The sequence below is a fragment of the Lycium barbarum genome, chromosome 7, assembly GCF_019175385.1.
Source record: "Lycium barbarum isolate Lr01 chromosome 7, ASM1917538v2, whole genome shotgun sequence".
In the NCBI taxonomy this organism is placed as follows: domain Eukaryota; kingdom Viridiplantae; phylum Streptophyta; class Magnoliopsida; order Solanales; family Solanaceae; genus Lycium; species Lycium barbarum.
In genome coordinates, this window is record NC_083343.1 from 116222403 (window position 1) to 116244407 (window position 22005).

Sequence of the window (22005 nt, forward strand, 5' to 3'; positions counted from 1 at the left end):
AAAGAGGCATTCTCCAAACAAACACCATAAAACATACAAGTGAATTTAAGTAATGAATGATTAATCTTCAAGGAGAAACAATTAATAGCCATGAGGTGTCACACACAGATCATCAAATAAGTTGTAATCCCCAGAATTTGTTCATTTTCAATAAAGGCCAAGTTCTTTTAAAATCAATATTCCATTTGTCAACATGAGAAAGTAGGACTGTTATATTTACTTAATAAGCCTTAATGTACTCAAGTGGACTGCCCTGATATCCATCTAATTATCCTTTGTAAAGGACTAGGAAACACTTGTGCCAAAACACAAATTCTTAACACAAAGAAACAAAATAGAATCTGAAGCATATTTTGAAAATCCAGACAGATCAACTTCAATGCGAAACCCCTCTTCCTTTTTAAGACTCTTGTAAAAGAAGAATGCAAACAAGCACAAGGCCAAGTGAAATAAGAAATGGCTAGATAAGCTAAGATTAAATACTTCATCTTAAGCAGTGTTCCAAAAAGAAGAACAAGATGATTTTAGTTTTTTAAACAAAGTTCTGTATTAGTCTTCAAACCCCTTTTTTGAAAAATAGGACTTAATCTGAAAAACATTGCATATTCATTTATCTTTAAAATGTTGAGTGAATCAGACAAAGAGCACAAAAACTGGATTCAGACAAGAAAAAAGACATAACAACTATTCAGGAGCTAAGGTGAATCAAACATCAGACAGGACCAGTTCTTAAACATGATAAAATACTCCAAACCTATTAAATGAGACTCATAACAATCAAATAAGGTGATGAACTTTAAACATGGTATGACCAATAACATTGAATCCATCATATAGTCAATCCTATCTACTACCCCTTTTAAACATTTAGTTAGGTAATAAACCTCATCCTTACTTAATATCATGTGACAGTACCAAACCTTTCTCCTTTTTAGACTCAAATGATATGTACTTCTCAAGCTTATGAACTAAAAAGTAATTCAGGTTCAACACCATAAACAATGTCATACTTAGTTACATTTAAAGCCAACAGAATCCACAAGCTAAGGTGTTTAACAGACTAATCAATGCATGCTGCTTCATTTAATAGTAGGTGATTTAGACTTAGTTAAATGCTACAATTTTCAAGGTTGAATCTTATCCAAACAAACTTATTTCATAAAAAAGGGACAAGCAGATTATAACTCAAGTCATCACTTCTTAATCAAAGGGAATATTAGCTAGTTAGTGTGATCTAAATCCCAGCACATCTATGTCTAATATGTTTAGACAGTTCATCAACAAGATACAAAGGTAAATATGACATAATTAAACAGGTTTTGAGCTTTATCATTCATGATTAACTTAGAACTAAATAAACTCAACCAAGTTAAGAACTTTAGACTCAATAAACTCATGACGAAACCGTTTTGAACAACACAGATCACATCTCAGACCAAGAAAGACCATAGCTTAACAAGATAACTTCAAGATAATGACTAAAACATATTTTCTTCATAAATTAGTGATTAGTGATTCATAATCTAATGAAATGACTCATTAGGAAGCTCCTAAGGCCTACATAGTCAACAAGTAAGTGCACAGAGGCAAAATAACCACAAAACCATGTGAAACAGTATTAAACTACAACAAACTATCATTACAAGACTAAAGACATTCTAAACAACCACAAACATCAAATGCCAACTCATACAAACAACTGAAATGTATATGACTGAAAAATATAATAAATAAAAAGATTACCTCGTTGATGTGTAGCCCTAGTCGAGTATTTGAAATTAGAAGTTTTTATCTCTTTTTTCACCTCACAACTCAACCACAAAACAGAGAAGAGACTCAAAATTTTTAACTTAGGACTCAAGATCACAGTTTCAAAGCAAAGTTGCCAAAACTAGATAATCAAGTCCTTTTTTTCATGAATATATCTCTATCTTTGAATAAAAGTCCTCTCCCGTTTGAAAAGTTGCGGTTCTATAAATAGAACCCCTAAATTATAAAACCCTAAGTCCAAACGATGTGGAACTCTTCAGATTTTAACAATAACAAGCCATCATAAATCAAATCAATGGCTAAGAAAGTGAATACACAGATGAAAGGTCAGATTTGATCCCTAAAATATCGATCTTATCAATTCCTCATGAACTAATAGCAACCCAAGATTCAAATTCACAAACAACCAAAAGTAATTAAATATTCACAGAGTTTTTACAATTGGATTGACTAAAAACTAAACAAAAAAGGTGAAATATACCGTGTTTGGACAACATGTGATTGCAAATATGCAAAACATTAAATGCATTACTCAAAACGGCCATACCAGACTTGATAAAGCATAGTACGTCTGAAATCTTGCCACAAATGAAAAGGTGACGCAGTCGCGGGTCCACCGCCTCCATGGAGGCGCTAGGGTTATGAAGAGAAAGGGGAGGGGAGGGGAGAGGAGGAGATGGGCCTGTTTGGCTGAGAAATGAAAAAGGAAAGGGCTTTTCCCTCTTTAATTGATAGCTGGGCAGGGTCTGGTCTTGTTGGGCCAGACTCGGTCCATAAAAAAAAAAGTGGCCTGACCTTGCACACACACACACACACACACACATGATATATATATATATATATATAAGGGACAAAAATGCAAACTGATGAGTAGGTAAATAAAATAAAATAAAGGGATTGATATATTTTAATTAAAATTAAACAATCAATTAATTTAAAAACACAACTGATTTTCACAAAAATGTATTGGATTTAAAAGTATGGCCTTAATTGAATTAAAACATGAATTTTGTTATTTCAATTAAGGTCCTATTTGACTAACTAATTGATTATTTCAATTACAGCCATAATTAGACAGATACTAAGTAATTTACAAATATAACCATAATTAATTATCTAAATTATAATTAATTTGATAATTGTCCATATAAAATAGAGTATGCAGAAATTAAAATTTTGGGGGCAAAAATGATTATTTATTTCAATCAATCAATTTCCTTGAATTAAAATGGCGTAAATATTTGCTGATTAATTTCTGATAATTTGAACAATTAAATAAATAGTTATTTTACCCTATTTCCTGGTTGAAATTAGTAAAATGCATCATTAATTGCTGTAAAATAATTTCCAACAGAAATTAGTTTACCAAACCATAAAGGTAAAATATTATATGCATAGTTTATAAAACCATCTTGATTTTCAAAACATATATGCCCATTTAATATTCAAGTACTTTGAGCAATAAAAATAAATTATGAGAGGTCAAAAATTAGCTGTCAACAGAGCTGTGTCTAGTGGAGTCTTCCTTGTGGAGCCTAATCACCTGTATGATCGAAAGACTTCCAGGGCATTTTCAAGTGTTTCTCATTCTTCTTTATTCCAGATTGTGCTATAGAGCTTGAACTTCCGTTATGATCGTTCTGACGTGTTCGTTAATTCGTGCCTCGCAGAAATGGTTATAACTCGTGCTGGAGCTACTAATCAAGGAAGCAATGGTGCTTCTGATTCAACATCTGGCGGGCGAGCCGCTAATGTCACTAACCGCACCACTATTGAGGCCAATGTTGAGGTTGAGAACAACAATGAAAAACCAAGCACTACCGCCAGCACCACCTGCTTAGGCTATAGGCGTAGCTGATAATGGATCGTTGCAGAATGCTATCCAGATGCTTACCACCCTTCTCCTAGCCCAACAACAACGTGAGGCTGCAGATCCAACACTTGGTGGTGGAGGAAGACTTAAGCATTTTTTGGGGCTGAATCTGCCCAAGTTCTTTGGTTCGTGGGAAGATGATGATCCTCAATACTTTATGGATGGCACTTTCAAGGCTCTGCAAGGAATGAGTGCCCATGGTTCTGAAGCCATGGAATTCACGGCCTACCAGCTGAAAGATGCTGCTCATGCTTGGTTTGAATTATGGGAGGCAGAGCGGTGTAGTAATGCTCCGGCTCCTACTTGGGTTGAGTTCGAGGAAGCATTTATGGGGAGATTCTTGTCTAGCGAGAAGTGGTTTGCTATGGCTACTAAATTTGAGAAGCTTGAGCAGGGCACTATGTCTGTTCGTGACTATAGTTTAAAGTTTACTCGTCTGGCAAGGGATGTAATATTTGTGATTCCAATTGAAAAACATAAATTGAGCCAATTTGTGTGTGGTTTGGTGCAACGTATTAATTCTGCGTGTGCTGCTATGTCTCCTACTTGTACATTTTTATCCTTGGTTGGGTTCGCCGAACAACAAGAGAATTGGAAGGGTGAAGAGAGGTTAGAGAGGGAACAAAATAAGAAGGCCTGATCTGATGGTGGTTTTAGTGGTTCGTATAATAGAGGGCAAAGAATCTGCACCTGCTCAGTTTGGCGCTTATTCCAGTGCTAGTGTTCTGTCTGCTAGACAGGGTTAGAGAAATAATAATTAGAGTAGATTCTAGCAGTGTAATAGCCAACATTCATCCGGTTGGAAGGATCGTATTTGTTACTATTGTGGAATAAAGGGTCATATCAAGAAGGATTGTAGGAAGTGGCTTCGTGAAATGGCTAACTCTTCTGGCCAGAGAAATAATTCATCTGCTCCTGCTAATGCTAAAAATCAACCTGCTGATAATGCTAATAACGCTCCTAATGCTCGGGGTAACGGAAAAGATAAAGCCTTTTCTAACACTGCTAATGTGGGACAAGCACGACTATATGGCTTGACTCGTAAAGAGGTAGCTAAAGCCTTAGATGCTATGGTCACAAGTATTCTCACTATTTGCTCTTTTGATGGGTATTCATTAATTGATTCGAGCTCAAATCTCTCTTATGTGACACCATGTTTTTCTCTTGATTTTGGGGTAGAGCCCGAACTATTGTTAGAACCTTTCTCTGTGGATACCCCTGCTGGTGTTCCCCATATCACTTCTAGAGTTTATAGAAACTGTGTAGTTGTAATTAAAGGTCGTGAGACTATAACTGACTTATATAGGCTAGAGATAGTAGATTTTGATATGGATTGGTTGTCCGCGTGTTATGCAAACTTGGATTGCCGGCACAAGTTAGTTCGTTTTGAATTTCCTAATGAACCAGTTATTGTGTGGAAAGGTGAAATTTCTAAGCCTTGAGGTAGGTTTATTTCTTATCTTAAGGCTCATAAGCTGATCTCGAAAGGGTGCATTTATCATCTAGTTGTTGTCAACAACACTCAAGCCGTAGTACCCAAATTCGCATCTGTCCCTATAGTTAATGAATATCCCAAAGTGTTTCCAGAAGATCTTCCGGGTATCCCACCGGATAGAGTTATTGATTTTGGGATTGATGTGATTCCCGATACTCAACCGATCTCTATTCCACCGTATCATATGGCTCCGGCGGAGCTACGAGAATTGAAAAATCAATTGAAGGACTTGTTCGATAAAGGTTTTGTTAGACTAAGTACCTCACCTTAGGGTGCTCCGGTCCTGTTTGTTAGAAAGAAAGATGGATCTCTTAGAATGTGTGTTGATTATCGTCAGCTTAATAAGTTGGCCATTAAGAATAAGTATCTTTTGCCTAGGATAGATGATCTGTTCGACCAAATTCAGGGTGTTAAATTCATTTCAAAGATTGACTTGAGGCCTGGGTATCATCAACTGAAAATAAAAGAGCAGGATATTCCAAAAATAGCTTTTCGTACTTGTTATGGACACTTTGAATTTTTTGTGATGTCTTTTGGTCTGACTAATGCACCTGCTGCATTTATGGATCTGATGAATTCGTGTTCAAACCTTTTCTTGATCGTTTCATTATTGTCTTAATTAATGATATTTTGGTGTATTCGAAGAGCCATGAGGAACATGCAGATCACTTGAGAATAACCTTAACAATGTTTGAGGAGAATAAGCTTTATGTAAAATTTTCTAAGTGTGAGTTCTGGCTTAACTCAGTGGCTTTCTTAGGCCACGTGGTGTCTAGCGAAGGTATTAAGGTTGACCCTCATAAAATTTCGGCAATCAAAGACTGGCCGAAACCCACGAGTGCGACGAATATTCGTAGCTTTTTGGGTTTGGCAAGTTACTATCAGAAGTTTGTGGAGGGTTTCTCATTGATAGCCTCATTATTGACGAAATTGACTCTGAAGACTGCTAAGTTTCAGTAGTCTGAAGCCTGTGAAAAGAGCTTTCAAGAGCTTAAGGTGAGATTGACTTCGGCTCCTGTTTTGACTTTACCTTCAGGGTCTGGTGGCTATGTAGTTTATTGTAATAATTCCAAGATTGGTTTAGGTTGTGTGTTGATGCAGAATAGTAAGGTGATCCCCTATGCTTCGCGACAGTTGAAGAAGCATGAAAAGAATTATCCAACTCATGATTTAGAATTGGCTGCTATGATTTTTACTGTAAAGATTTGGCGTCATTACTTATGTAGTGAGCACTGTGATTTCTTCACTGATCACAAGAGCTTGCAATACATCTTCAAGCAGTGAGAATTGAATCTCATACAGAGAAGATGGTTAGAGTTTTTGAAGATTACGACTTGAATATCTTGTATCACCCTGGTAAAGTGATTGTTGTTACTGATGCTTTGAGCTGAAATCTATAGGCATGTTAGCATATCTGCGTGCTCAGGATATGCCGATGGGAAAGGAAATTCAAAAACTTGTTAGTCTTGGGGTTCGACTTGATGAAAATGAAAATGGGGAGTGAGTGGGAATTATGCAAGTGCGATCCGATATTGTGGAGAGAATTAAGTCCAAGCAATATGAAGATGGACTTTTGGTGAAGCTGCCAGGCGGGGTGGAAAATGGTGAGTACACTTTATTCATCGTTGGTGCTGATAACGACGTTCTGTGATTGCAAGGACGCTTATGTGTCCCTAATTTTGATGGCCTCCGACAAGAATTGATGGTGGAAGCTCATCGTTCCAACTATTCTGTGCATCCGGGATCCACCAAGATTTATATAAAAAAAAACATCACTATTGGTGGAAGAGTATGAAGGTAGATATCTCTAACTTTGTCACTAAGTGTTTGAACTGTCAGCAGGCGAAGGCCGAACACCAAAGGCCTAGTGGATTGGCTCAAAACATTGAGATTCCCCAATGGAAGTGGGAAATAATTAATATGAATTTTTTCGTGGGTTTACCCCGCACAAAGACCAAGTTCGATTCTATTTGGGTGATCGTGGATAGACTCACCAAATCTGCACATTTCCTTCCTATGAAGACAGCAGATACTACGGCACATTACGCCAAGTTGTATTTGAATCATTAGATTACATGGGATTCCGACATCTATAATATTTGACAGAGATACTCAATCCACTGCACATTTCTGGAAGTCATTCCAAGAAGGTTTTGGGAACTCGAGTGAACTTGAGCACTACCTTTCATCCTTAGATAGACGGACAGGCAGAAAGAACTATACAAACTCTAGAAGACATGTTATGGGCTTGGGCAATTGATTTTGGAGGTAATTAGGATGAACATCTACTTCTTGTGGAGTTTTCTTACAATAATAGTTACCAAGCGAGTATTCAGATAGCTCTGTATGAAGCACTATATAAGAGGCATTGTAGATCTCCAATTGGGTCGTTTGAACCAACCGAATCACAGTTGTTGGGTCTCGACTCAGTTCACGAAGCAATCGAGAAGGTGAACCTCATTGTGCACTGAATCAAGACAGCTTAGAGTCGACAAAAGTCTTATACGGACATGAGGCGTTGTGAGCTAGAGTTTTATATTGGTGACAAGGTATTCTTGAAAGTGTCACTGATGAAGGGATTAATGCGATTTGGTAGAAAAGGCAAGCTTAGTCCTCGTTTCGATGGCCTTTATGAGATTGTTAGGAGAATTGGGAAAGTGGCTTATGAGTTGAAGTTACCATCTGAGATGGCCATGGTGCATCCTGTGTTTCACATTTCGATGTTGAGGTTGTATAAACCTGATCCTTATCATGTCTTGACTCATGATGAGATTGAAATCAATAAAGGGTTGTCTTATGAAGAAGAACCGGTACAGATCTTGGATCGACAAGTTAGGAGGTTGAGAACAAAAGATATAACTTCAGTTAAAGTCCTGTGGCGAAACCATAATATCGAAGAAGCGACTTGGGAAGTGCATGAGGACATGAAGAAGAGATACCCTCACTTGTTCCCTATTCCAGGTATGTGTTGAATCTTCTGATTGTCAAATGTTTGTGATGGTTGAGGCTAAAAGTGTAAATACCACATTTCATGCATAGGCTTGTTTGGAGTAGTTGTAAGGAGTTCCCTATGAGGACCATATGGTTATTGTTAGAGTATTGACTGAGTTTGTTTGATATAGCTTGAGGCTTAGTGAATATCTTAAGCTATGACTTTCATTCGGGAACGAATGATCTTGAGGGGGGGGGGGGGGGGGGATAATGTAACACTCCGTAAATCCTAGTTAGGTGTGAATGTATTAAATGAGAAGTAATGTGACATGTTAGGCATATGAAGTCCTATCAAGATAAGTTTAGATGGAAATAGTTGATTTAAAATCAAGACCAAGTAGTAAAGTTCGTAAGAGTTCTCAAACTCATTTAAGTTTTGGTAGGTCTGATTTGTAGGCCAATTTTGTGAAAATCCGTTGAGCATTTAGGAATACTTCCTTGAGTAGAAGTTTCAGATCTTTGAAATACATTTCCAACGATATAAGGTGGAGCTTAAACGGAGTTGTGAGCAAATAGTTATGCCCGTTTTACTGAAGCCTGTCTGGGACGCCAGCTGAGATGCGACCGCAAACTCAGAATTCGATGTCGCAAATTCAGGATGCGACGTCGCATATTGGCCAAATTTTGAAAGTTTCTAGAGCGAATTTTCATTCATACTGTGGCCCGCATGCGGCCGCAAACTGGAGATGCGACCGCATACACATTGTCGCATACTCAACCAGAAAGTTTTGTATAAGAACATGATTTTCTTGAAATTTCCAAACCCACTTCACTCTTGGTCGACTTTTTGAGGATAAAAGACCATATAACTTCTCCAAACCTTACAAGGTGAGTTTCTAATCATCTTATGATTAAACTATATCAACGAAACAAGAATTAGCACTAATTTATTTTCAGAAAACCCTAGATTCTTGAAACCCAAGAAAGAGAGGAAGAAGGGACGCTTGGGGGCATATGCGATTCCTTCAAAAAGGTATAATACTTGAATTTTTTTATTGAAATGGTTTAGACTAGTGTAAGTTATCCTATGGGATTAGAATCCATGAATGATTCATGAAGTGTTCAAGAACACGTTCTAGACATGAAAACCCAAGTTTTTTTTTTTATGAAGGGGGTATATGGGTAGAATTAGATTAAAGCTCTAATCTTTCTCATCTAAAACCATTATAGTGTAATTGTAAAACCTTGGGAATTACGTTTGAGTGGGATTTGAGGTATTTCTATATTTAAAAAATCGTCTTTTCAAGTATGTCTACTTTTGAAGTACGTTTATATTGTGAAAGCATGTTTGTATTTGAGAATCCTTCCTTGATTGTTTGTGTAAGTTAAAACCATAGGTTGGTGATTGTTCTTTGTTGAACTTGTTTTCGAACTAAAAGATGACAATTGAAAAAGGTCATGCGCGTATAGGGTCAAGCCCACATCGAACCTTAAATGAATTAAACTCTTCCAATGAACACGTTTTGCCCGTTATGGGATGACTGAAGTTTCAAATGTGTTGTGAAATTTGATATCTTCTTGTATGTTGACTCTTATTGGTGATTTCCCTAGTTTATTGCTTACTTATTCTTTGGAGTTTGAACCGTTCTTTTGATATTGTTTTATTGCTTTTACTACCTTACTTTGGTTTTATTAACTATTTCCCCTTAGACATTCCCTGAGTATCCAGTACTCCGGCATTGGGTACTCATGCATACCATTATTGTTTTTTATGGTGTGTTAGGTAACACATAAGAGCAGGTTCACTAGACACGTGCGACTTATGAGAACTTGCTGCTTTTGAGACTATTCGGTGGGCCCACATGATTGTTCGTAGGGCACCATTGTATCTTTATCTTACGTATTTTAGTTTCCGGGTTGCATCACGATGAGTTAGACATTTATTTCATTATCTTAGAAGCTTCATAGATAGACGTTATTATGGTGGATAGTCGTTGAAGTCATTGTTGACTCATTGAGTATTGCTATGTTTCTTGATGATGAATTTATATTACACTTCTGCTGATGTCATTTTATAATGGTGATTATCAGTTAACTTGCTATGGATAACTTGTTGAAGTAATTGACGAAGGATTATTAAAAAGGAACATGATGCATTTTGATTCATAAGGTGCTTCCGGTGTTATCCACAGCATCGGATGCTTGTTATATTCAGGGTCGGGTTTGGGGCGTGACATCTTGAGAATCCACCGACGCTGAAAAGATTAAAATCACGCTTCGGTGTGTACAATTATTGACTACTATAGTGCCTTTATCATAATTATTTGAAATCATAGTTGGTTAATTTCTTTCATCAGTGTTTTCTGATATATTTCGATTTTCACATTCGTGGTAAATATTTAATTAAAGATACATAAAACATTAAACACCTTAACCAAGTATAGGCTTGCAAGTCCATGTTATCTTCAAATAATTTCTCTTTGTGGAATCACAACCTCGCTTCACATTATGCTTTATGTTTGCATTAACACTTGCCTTATCATAGAATGTAGATGTCGTTACCCAGGGTCAGCCAAAACATAAAGCCGCTAAAGCTTTAGCTTTAGGCCCCAAAATTTTATATTTATCTATTTTATTAGAAGGTTTTAAATTTTAAGTTTTTTTTTTTTTTTTTTTTTTTGCATTTGGTTTAAATTTTTTGAGTAAGTGAGAAAATTAAAATAATTTTTTATCTTTTATTAATTAGTGCATTTACTTCTCTTTTTTTTTCACTCCTCCTCATACATCAATTCATTTATCCTGTTTAAAATGAGTTCAATTTCTAGTTTCAATTTTTTTTAACAATTATTTTTTCTTTGTTACATTTGATTTATTCATAAGTCAGAGAGTAAGTCCTTTGAGATTATAGAATCAAAGTATTTGTTTGTATAATATCAGCGAATAGTTGATCTACACAATTTGTTTATAGTACAATTTTGTATATTGTTAACTTAATAGAACCAATATTTTAAAATTAAATTTCATAACGTCTTACCTAATATCAAAAACTTCTCAAATAAAGATATATTAAGTGTACTGAATATATTGTCATTGATTTTAATTAATTATTTGATTAAAATAATTAATGACTTTCTATCTAAAAAATTAGAAGACTAAATTCAAATAAAAGTATATATGAATTTTGTTAAAAATTAAGTTTAAGGTCTCTAATTAAGATTTGTCTTTAGGCCACAAATTTTATTGAGCCGCCCCTGTCGTTACCACATTATTCTATGGTTTCGTCTTTCTGGTTCCTATGAAGAGCACTTGGAAAAGTATTTGTCACTTGTCACGCCATAAACAGTCGTAGCCAAAGATCATTTCTATTTAGCTATGAATTTTTTTCATCGCAAATAGTGGAATTTATTCAACAACAAATTAGAAGTCATCACTATTTAAAACGTTGCATATTTTGTGACAAAACTTTTTGTCACTAAGTCGCAGGTTGATTAGAGACAATAAATTATTTGTCACTCATTATTTATATTATAGTGACAAAAACTAAGGTCACAATTAAATATAGTCAACTTACAACATTTAACTACAGATTCTAATTTGTCGCTATTATAAGAACATACTTTTAATTGGAAGGGTTAAGTTTGAATATTTTAACGGGTTAGATATGAAGTAATAGATGAAAAATTGGGAGAGAGGGGATAGGATAGACGCAAATACAGAAGAGTTCGAATAGAAGAGAAAGAGGATTACGGAAGGAGTACGGTTTAAAAAATAAAAAACAAGAAAATAATAGAAAAACTGAAAGTTAGAACGGTAAAAATTGGTAACAGGTTATTGCCGATCAAATTACCTAGTGTAAAAATTTTTTTACGCTGTCGGTGGATATTAGTTAAACTCAAAACGATTTGATACTGTTTGGTTCAGTTGACTTTTAAAGAATTATTGATAGCCCAACTTCAAGACATCTCGATCGAAATAGTGTGTTGGTGGGTTGGTTTGAAATGGGTTAAAGTTGGAGAACTAAGTTCAAATAATAGGCCTTACTAAGCTTGTTGTGTGCGTCTAAGTCGAGGAGGCAACTACAGGCACCATTGTTACAACTCCTGATCTCGGAAAGCCTGAAAATTTCGTTAAGATCATGTGCAACTGCAGTACATATATTGACGTTAAAGTTATATAAATGTTTTTCCTTTTTATTTTGTAGGGTTTATGGAGATCGAAGTGTAAAAAATAAACAGCAAAGATATAATAATAAAATTAATAGTGCAATATTAGTATTCCAGGGAATTAATAAGCATACATAGGGCACGTACTTATTAGGCCTGAGTTACATTATTTATTCTTACATCCCGAAAAACACGACATGCAGGGGACTCAGGCCTTGCATTACATATTAAAGTTGGAGAACTAAGTTCGAATAATAGGCCTTACAAAGCTTGTTGTGTGCGTCTAAGTCGAGGAGGCAACTACATGCATCATTGTTACAACTCCTGATCTCGGAAAGCCTGAAAATTTCGTTAAGATCATGTGCGATCGCAGTACATATATTGACGTTAAAGTTATATAAATGTTTTTCCTTTTTATTTTGTAGCGTTTATGGAGATCGAAGCGTAAAAAATAAGCAGCAAAGATATAATAATAAAATTAATAGTGCAATATTAGTATTCCAGGGAATTAATAAGCATACATAGGGCACGTACTTATTAGGCCTGAGTTACATTATTTATTCTTACATCCCGAAAAACACGACATGCAGGGGACTCAGGCCTTGCATTACATATTTTGCACTATTTAGTTTTTATAAAGCATATGCGAAGTGGTTATTCGTCGGAAAGGGCCTTTCCATATTTACTGGCCTCCTTTATGAACACAAAGGGCCAGGCATCCTCTGTAATAGCCAAACGCCTATATCCACGTTGATCGACGAGGCCAACATCCTTGCAATTCTCCTCGTCATGGGGACAGAAGACTAGCTTGTAGGCCGAGCCACCAAGAGACTTAATCTGAAACCAGCTGTTCTGGTCAAGGGGATTTCCCAACTTTGCACCTGTGCTTATGGTGTACTTATCCGCGGGTTCAGGGTAGCTGTCGACCTTCAACACAGTCCAGTCATCACATAAAGAACCACGAGGATTGAACTTGATGTTTACCGGGGAGGATTCCTGAATCTTGTCTTGTTTGCTATCTTTAGGCTTGATGTAGGCTCCAAGACCATTGTAGGTGTCAGTAAGGGTTTGCACCACCGATGTGGGACAACGATCTTGTTCTTGATCTCCAAGATTAAAAAGCAGTAGACCTCCGCCGCCTTCTCCCCAACAAGCTGCATGAATGGAGTACCTAGTATTGCTCTTGAGGGGACGACCATCTGTATCGCGGACAACACTCGATAGCTGGTTTGGAGCATCATTTGTGGAAGTTGTTAAGCTAAAAAGGAATGCTAGGGAAAACAAGAGCAACATGATCTTCATCGTTGCTTTTTTGGTTTCTAATTGGGTTTGAAATACGAACTTCAAATTGTTTTGGATGCTTTATTCTTTCTTACTAACCTTGAATTTATAGAGAAGATTTGCCATGATTTCTCTTCCTATGTGTACAACGCGTTTTGATGACATTATTGTCTTTTTCCTAATTTTATGTGTTAGCGTCTTTGATTATAAGTTCTAAATTTATTAAATTGAAATAGTGGCACGAAATAAATGCGTAAAGACAAATGGCTCCCAATTTTGCTTTAAAAATCAAACTCCCCTCTCAATTTTGAACAATAGTCATTCTTCCCCCTTTATCCTAATTGACTTTCTTAAATTCCTATTCTACCCTTACATTATCAACTTGTCTTTCTTTTTCTTTTTTAAAATCATGATTTTTTTTATCTCTTTAATCTATGTAACAAATTTTCTTTTAAGAAATTAAATATTATTTTCGAGATAGAAAAAAAAAGTGAGAAATACTAGTTAACTCTATAATTTAATGTCATTCTATAATGAAATAAATGAGAAGAATAAGATTTTTTTTATTAATCATAATCAAAATTCTGATATCTATTTATACAAATATAAATAACAGGCAATGATAACTTTATAAATATATTTCAATGCAGGTAATACAAGATAATTAATAAAAATACAAGTATGTTCTATACAAATTCCTAAAAGATTATCTATTTATATTATAAATGAATTTTAAATTATAAATTAAAATATTCCAATAATGACAACCAAAACTCGTTTGCATATTGACAACAGAGAATAACAGAGAAGTAAAACTTAAGTATACATATATATATATATATATATATATATATATATATATATATATATATATATATATAAAATAATAGGTAATATGTGTGTGCGTGCGGGCTCATGCATGTACATACATAATATATACTTAATCCATACAATATTAAAACATCAAGCATAAAAAATAACGTTAGATTTTGTGATAAATTCATAAAAGGATTATTCTACTTGTAACATGAATTTCAATAATAAAAAAAATACCTATACATACCTAGTTTAAAATAATAAATTTTAGTAGGGATCTAGTAGCTCAGTTGGTTGGTTACCTGAACTTTCACTTTGTTGGTGAGGGTTCAAATCCCTATAGTGTAATCTCCTCTCCCATTTCCCCTTCCCCTACTCCCTATGTAATAAAATAGTTTATTTTTTTAAAAAAAAAAAAAAAATATATATATATATATATATATATATATATATATATATATATATATATATATATATATATATATATATAAAAGATATTACATAGATGAAGGAGTAAAAATGTCAAGAGTAAAATAGACATTGCATAAGAGAAAGGGAGGAGAATGATTATCGTTCATAGTTAAGGAAGGAGTTTGATCTTTAATTCAAAATTGGAGGGTGAAAATTCACCCAAAGACAAATATATAACTTTCGCTGCAAAATAGTACACAGATCATAATCACTTCTATCACAAACGACTAATTCTTTTGATCTGATACGACAAATTATTTACCACTACAACCATAAAAAGTGTAGCAAAGTAAATGGCACACCTAGTTTGCGAAGAAACATATATTAAATGAAAACGAATATTACGTAATTTTCACTTGAACATAAATCATCTCTTGGTCTCAATGAACCATCAGATTAACATCGAATCCGCTGGCATCCGAGTAACATATTTGGTGGTAGCACGGATACATTTGGGCAAACCAAATGCACGGTCATTAATAAAAGACTAAAATTTCTCAACATCAAGCTATATATATATATTTTAACTATCAAGCCGGCGTCTCCTTAAATAAAATAAAGTAAATGATGATACTAGAACATTATATTAATGCGTTTTTTCTTCTACGAATATGCGATATTCTAAAGTTTAAATTCCTCTCAAGTTAGTGGTTAACAGGTTTGATGACGTTGAGAAATATAGATCCATTACAAAAACAAGAGATTTTACCAAGAAAAATACAATAAACTAAACCATGCAATTTCTATATTAACAATGATATTTATATGGCAATTTCAATGAATAATCTCAGATACGGTCAATTATTTTGCACAACCAGGTTTTCACATAAAACAGTAAACCTATATAAATCCAATAATATAAAATTCCGCGCAAGTATGAGTACTTCTTCATTTGGACCGTAAAATGATGATAAATCAGACGGATCTGAAAATTATTAAGACTCCTCTCTACTATTACTAAGATTCCTTTTAAATTGTATGGTACAGTCAAATCTCTCTATAATTGTCATTCGTTATAATAGCATTTCAGTATAACGGCCTGATTTTCTTCGGAACTGATTTTTCATGTCATATTTAACTTCTTTATAACCACATTATACCTATAACAACAGTGACATTCATTATAGTGGTATACTCTTTAATTACATCTCTATAACAGTCATACTCAAATATTGTGCAATAAATTTTGTAAGAAATATATTATGTATAAAAATAAAATATGAAAATATTTACGATAATCATCAAGGGAAAAGCTATTGAATTCCTTTTTGCTGAAAGTTTGAACAAAAATCTAATTCAAGTGTTATATTACCACTAAGAGACTAGAATTTACTTAACAACCTATAATTGTAGAATTCTTACGTCAAACTTGAAATATTTAAATTTTTAATTAATTTTAAATGCATATGGTCCTTAGATTTTAATTATTTATCGGTACGGTACAACTAGTTATAAAACTTACAGAAAATAAGTTTTTGCGTTCTTTTATTTATAACAGCTAAATGAGATCTAAACATCAAATGAAAGTATACATATATAACAACACCTCACTATGGTAGCTACGACATTTTCGAACAAACGCTGTCATTATAGAGAAGTTTGACTGAAATGCTTTGCTACATCTCAGAATTGTTCACTTACATGTTTATATATAGTTAAACTAGTCAGAAAGTAAATAGCTAATAAATTGGAAATAAAGTCTTGTTAAGTACTCTATAATTGTACAACTATCCCTTTCAGTTTAATCATAGTCTATTCAATTGCACAATTGTTTAAAGATAACAAGAAAAAATAGGAAGAACGGATGTTACGGCTTAAAACACGACATCCAAACCCTCCATTCGGGCTTCAATAGCAGGCAGGTTCATGGAGTGAAGATGCGTCAGGAAACCATTTAACATTATTTGAGTATTGAAGATAATTTCAAATATTTTGTATTCTAATGTTAATTTCAGCAAGTCGCTGGGTAATGTCGAGAATTAGAGCAGGACGATCGTGGCTTCTCGATATTCACTGGTAGAAAACGTTTTCTAGTGAAATCGGGTTTGACCAAAAAATCAGTTAGAGATTTTTTTTTTTCTTCTAAGGGTTAGATGACAAGTGAGTCGTATCCGATCCCGAGAACTCTTATCTGTGAGTCCATTTCGGAGTAATGACAAGTATAAACACAACGAATAAGGAATAAGAATAACATAAATTGACCTAAAGAATGCCCCCGGACTATCTTCCATGAATCTCTCCATTAATAATCTAGTGACAGTATTACAAAGTGGTGGGGGAAGTCCCAAGTCTTGCCTGACCCTCTTTTATCCTCAGCCTTTTGTATATAAAGACCCACACTAGGCTATCCTACCCTACAAGTCATGATGACAAGACTATGCGGATGTCATCATGCCCACGTGCATTATGGCGCTCTGACTGGAGTGGGTGGATGAGACGGGATTTCAAAAAAAAAAAAAAGGGAGACAGCTATAATATGTGCCCGAGTCGTTGTGGTCTCTGGATATGCCAACTCACCTGGTGTCATCTTTTACCCAATATAGATAGTCCCCCACTTTTTGGGCCCTTCATTTCATGAGCCTGGGAAGTGGAACAGTTCGCTCTTTCCTCAAAATTTTCATGGGAATCGAGGCATTACATCTTTTCCCTTGATCAGATGTTTCGTCAGGTTGGCATTTAATGCATCCAGTGACTTATTCGATGGCACTCTTTTAGAGATGCCGATTGACGCTTGACTGACTCGGAACGCCACTTCGTTCCCCGAGGCTAATGATTACTTTCACTGGTTATTTAAGCTGGTGATCACACCCACATTTCCCATATTTATTCTCACTCATCACCTTTGTGCAAGCCTAGCATTGTTACCTTCTAAACCTCATCTTTCGCAATGTTTTCATCGTCCACATCTTCATTTAAATCTTTTGACCTTATCTTGCAAGCATACGAGAGCAGATAGGGGTCACTTCGACAGTTTTCGAGGCCTCATTACTAGTGCTGAGGCACGACCGGGCATGGTCCAAATGGTTTGTGATGATATGTACCGACTGCCTTCACGATCCCATTCGCAGCCCTCTATCAGAGCAATGGAACAACGCTCGTGAGTATCCGCTCAAAATCGAAAGGCCGACCGACAGAGAGCCTCCCTGCTTCTGAATCATGCCGTCCTCTAGACCCGGCACAATGTTTTACAAGGCATCGAGGAGGGAAGGATTGATGTTTCTTCGACTCTGATAGATGCGGAGGTGGATTTAGGCGCAGCTTTCTTCCCCTCTGATAGATACAAAGGTGGATTTGGGCGCAGCTGTGGCGGATATGAATAATTTTCATGATGGAGTGCCTTAGCTTTGTAAGTCTTGAGCCACTAGACGTTGGTTCGGAGGCTTTATCTGGCATCCCTTTGGAAGATAACTACCTGTCGTTGTTGCGGATTTTTAGGTTGTTTCTTAGTGGATACTTCACGTTGTTTCTTAGTGGATACTTTAGGGCCTGTGTCCCTTTTTTAATTTTTAGTTTTGAACTCTCGTGCTTCATTCTTTTGGAATTTTTTAGGCCTGCGTGCCCTTAAGCATTTTTGTATATAAGCTTTTTTTGCTCCCCGTTTAATGACGATCACAAGTTTGCTCTTTTCAGTCTTAACTTCTATGATTTTATATAAGCTTTGTTTTTGCAACAATTGTGATCGTAAAATGACCTGTTGGCTTTTTATTTTGCACTTAACCGTTGAGGCGTGACCACTACGCCCGTCTATCGAAACTATAGTAATACTCGAGTGTGTTTTGTTTAAGTTGAGGCATGATGACTGGTGTACGCCTATATTTTTGCGTTTTGTGTTTGAGGTCATCATTCCTAACCCAATTCGGGGATGTCACTTCCGGAAACACTCTCGAGATATTAGGGATCTCATCATCCAATTCAGAATGAAGGAGGGCCTTCAATTTTCAGTACTGATGGGGAGGATGTCTCAACCCCATTTAATGGCACAAAGGTTCATGGAACTTTCACACTCAGAGGCTCTATAGCCATGTTATGTAGTAGAAGAAATTTGCAGAGCCATATGGCTTCCGAGTCTGATTTTTCCCCGAACCTTTTCATAAATTTAAGCAAGGAAGGCCTTGTTAATAATAATCGAAAATAAGTGGAGATTTTTATTTCATTTCTGCGATTATGAGGGACGAATCGTCCTATTGGTACATAATATCCTCCCGAGGTTTTTAAACAAATGACAGCAAAACGGGGACCAGGCAAGTGCAGCGATTGCTAACAGTCCCAGTCTATTTGGAATCGTCCTCTGGGAGACCTCATTGAACACTTGCCCTCCCCCCTCCCCCGGTATTAGGGTGTGAAATCTCGAGGATGCAAGTGTCGGGGTACGAGCCGGTAAGATCTTAAATTGTGGCCTTGTAAACCACCTTGCCAAGAAAGGTCACAGCTTATATGTTTATCTGTCCCTCCGGGTGATGATGCAATCTCGACCTCAAGACCAGTCTCTGTATAGGAGAGAAAGCAAGATAACTAACGATAAGGAGTATCGAAGCTCAGGAACACACTTTCAAAGATAGAATATTTCCAGGCGAGTGGTGTTCCAGTCGTTCTTCAATTCCCTTTCAAATTTGTTGCCGAACCGGCGAGTTACTCTTCAGCGGTTTCTATGACCTGGCACAGAACTTCCAGCTAGTTTTGAGCTTGCCCCCGCAAGGCTCCTGGGTTCGTGCTGGGTGACCTATGAAGGGAACGTCACCACCGCACAGATCAGGTCATCACCGGGAGTATGGTCTTAGTCTTCGAGCCATTAGAGCTAGGGCCACCATCTTGATTATGTCATTATTAAGTAATTAATTATATCTTTAACTTTTTTTTTGTTTGTAGAATAAGGCGACGGGACAAATTTCAACTCAGGATGAGCTATTCCTAAGGACCCACACAGAAAAGAAGAAGTCAGAATCAGATCTGATCAAATGGGCCGAGAACAGGGCTGAGAATTCTTATGTAAGTGATAATTTTACTATTTAAGTAATTATATATGTCTAAATATGATATATTCGTTATTTACTAACTTTCATTTTTAAATATACATAATCAATTTAGGCAACAAATGGAGCAGTACAACCAAACTTAGCCTGAAGGCTAGCCGAGTTGTCCTCCACCGGTATTAGAGACAGGATTTTGGTGTAGAGTAGTTGGGGGAGTACAAAAGAGTAGAGCGTATGCTCAAGGCCGAGTACAAAAGAGTAGAGCGTATGCTCAAGGCCTAAGGAACAACTTAAGTCTCATTAAGTCAGGATTGCGAGGTAAAGGGTCTTATCGACAGGCTGAGGGAGTTAATGGTAGGGCTGGGCATAAATATCGAAAATCGAACCAAACCGAACCGAACCGAACTAGTTTGGTTCGGTGTTTGGTGTCCACCTTCAAAAAATCGAAACCGAAATATCCGAACCGAAGTTTGATAAAACCGAACCGAAAAATCGAACACACACCGAAATTTAATACATTACCCAAAAATATTAAAATAGTCCAGGCCCATTAAGTTTAAAGCCAAAAAAACCAATTGTAACAAGCCCTCTTTTGCATTTGGATCCCTAATTTTCTACTTCAGTTGAGAAAATCAAATACGTTAAGGAAGGCAACTAGGATGTGTCTTTAGGATTAATGTATGTCCTTTATGTGTTTTCTTAATTATTCTTACGGTATGTATATAACACCTTGTAATCCTATATCATGGTTATATTTTTCTATTCTTGTATATCCTATTTGTTTGATTTTGATTTCAATTTATCAGTTTTATGTTTTATTGCTTTTGAGAATATGAATTAGTGTCAAGGGAATCGCTTCTAATATCATATAAAAAAAACCGAATTGAAAAAACCGAAACCGAACCGAACCGAACTTTAAAAAATCGAAACTGAAAGAACCGAACCGAACTAGTTGGGTTCGGTGTTCGGTGTCCACTTTCAAAAAATTGAACCCGAGATAGCCAAACTGAAGTTTCATAAAACCAAACCGAAAAACCGAACGCCCACCCCTAGTTAATGGTGTTCATGTCACAACTATGGCACAACAAATAGAACAACTTAATTAGAAATTAGCTCGGACCGAGGCACAAAGAGTTGCGGAAAGTAGGGCAATGAAAGTGAACCTCGAATCGCTCCAGGCACAAGTTAAAAGCCAAATTGCATGTGGACGATTTGGTGTGCCCCCTTCTCCCCCGACCTCTAAACCAGAAGATGATGAGGACGGTGAATTCGTAGTCCGAACAACGGATGAAGAGATGCCTTAGTTTGGACTTCATAATGGACTTATGTTTTATGCTTTATGGACTTATGTTAAAACTATGTAGAACTAGTTAATGGTACTCTTGGTGGAATCATTTGATTATTTTGAACTTTGATGGTCTTTTTAGATCGTATTTGATGTGTTTAGATAGTGTTTGATTGTTACTTATGGTGATTTTATGTGTTGTAGCTCTTTTATAATTGATTTGGAAGGATTTTAGTGTTGGATTTGAGCTGGTTTTGTGCTGGTGTGGCTGCAGAAAATGCAGCAATTTACTGCTGGTTTTTTTTCCAGAAAATCGACGGACAAACCAATGCAGTCCGTCGGGTTTCTGAAAATTATTTCTGTATAATTTCCGGAAAACCGAAGGACTGCGTCGTTTTTCTTAAAAAAAATATATAAATTAAATATATAATCGACGCAATCCGTCAATTTTTAATAAAATTTATATTATTTCTTTTTAAATATAAAATATTGAAGGAAAATAAATAAATAAATAAATAAATAAAATAGGAAACTGACGTTGTCCGTCGATTTTCGAAAAGCGACGTAATGTAAACCGACGGACCGTGTTGCGTCGATTTTAAAACTGATGGGGGCCGTTAGTTTTGGCCGTTGGTTTTTGACTATGTTTTAGTAGTGTCAATTATACCTTAGAACGTTATACTGCTTATTGTTACTTTAACTCATCCCAAGTTTCAGTTGAGGGTCGGTATAATAATTTCTAAAGGAAACAATCGAGTAAATATTAGTTGAGGGTCGGTATAATAATTTCTAAAGGAAACAATCGAGTAAATATTAGTTGAGGGTCGGTATAATAATTTTGAAAGGAAACAATCGAGTAAATATTTAGTTGAAAAATTAATATTGGTAATTCAAATTTATATAAAACATAATTTTGCATTGTATAAGAATTATAATATAGAATAGTCAAA

The 22005-nt window shown here is 35.7% G+C and overlaps 1 protein-coding gene across 1 annotated transcript; it reads right to left on the reverse strand.

Moving 5' to 3' along the window:
- Positions 1-12699: 12699 nt before the first annotated feature.
- On the reverse strand, positions 12700-13603 carry LOC132603929 (21 kDa seed protein-like). Its single transcript, XM_060317235.1, has one exon. It carries the CDS (start codon positions 13532-13534, stop codon positions 12887-12889), a length of 648 nt encoding a protein of 215 aa, XP_060173218.1. The 5' UTR covers positions 13535-13603; the 3' UTR covers positions 12700-12886.
- Positions 13604-22005: the final 8402 nt, after the last annotated feature.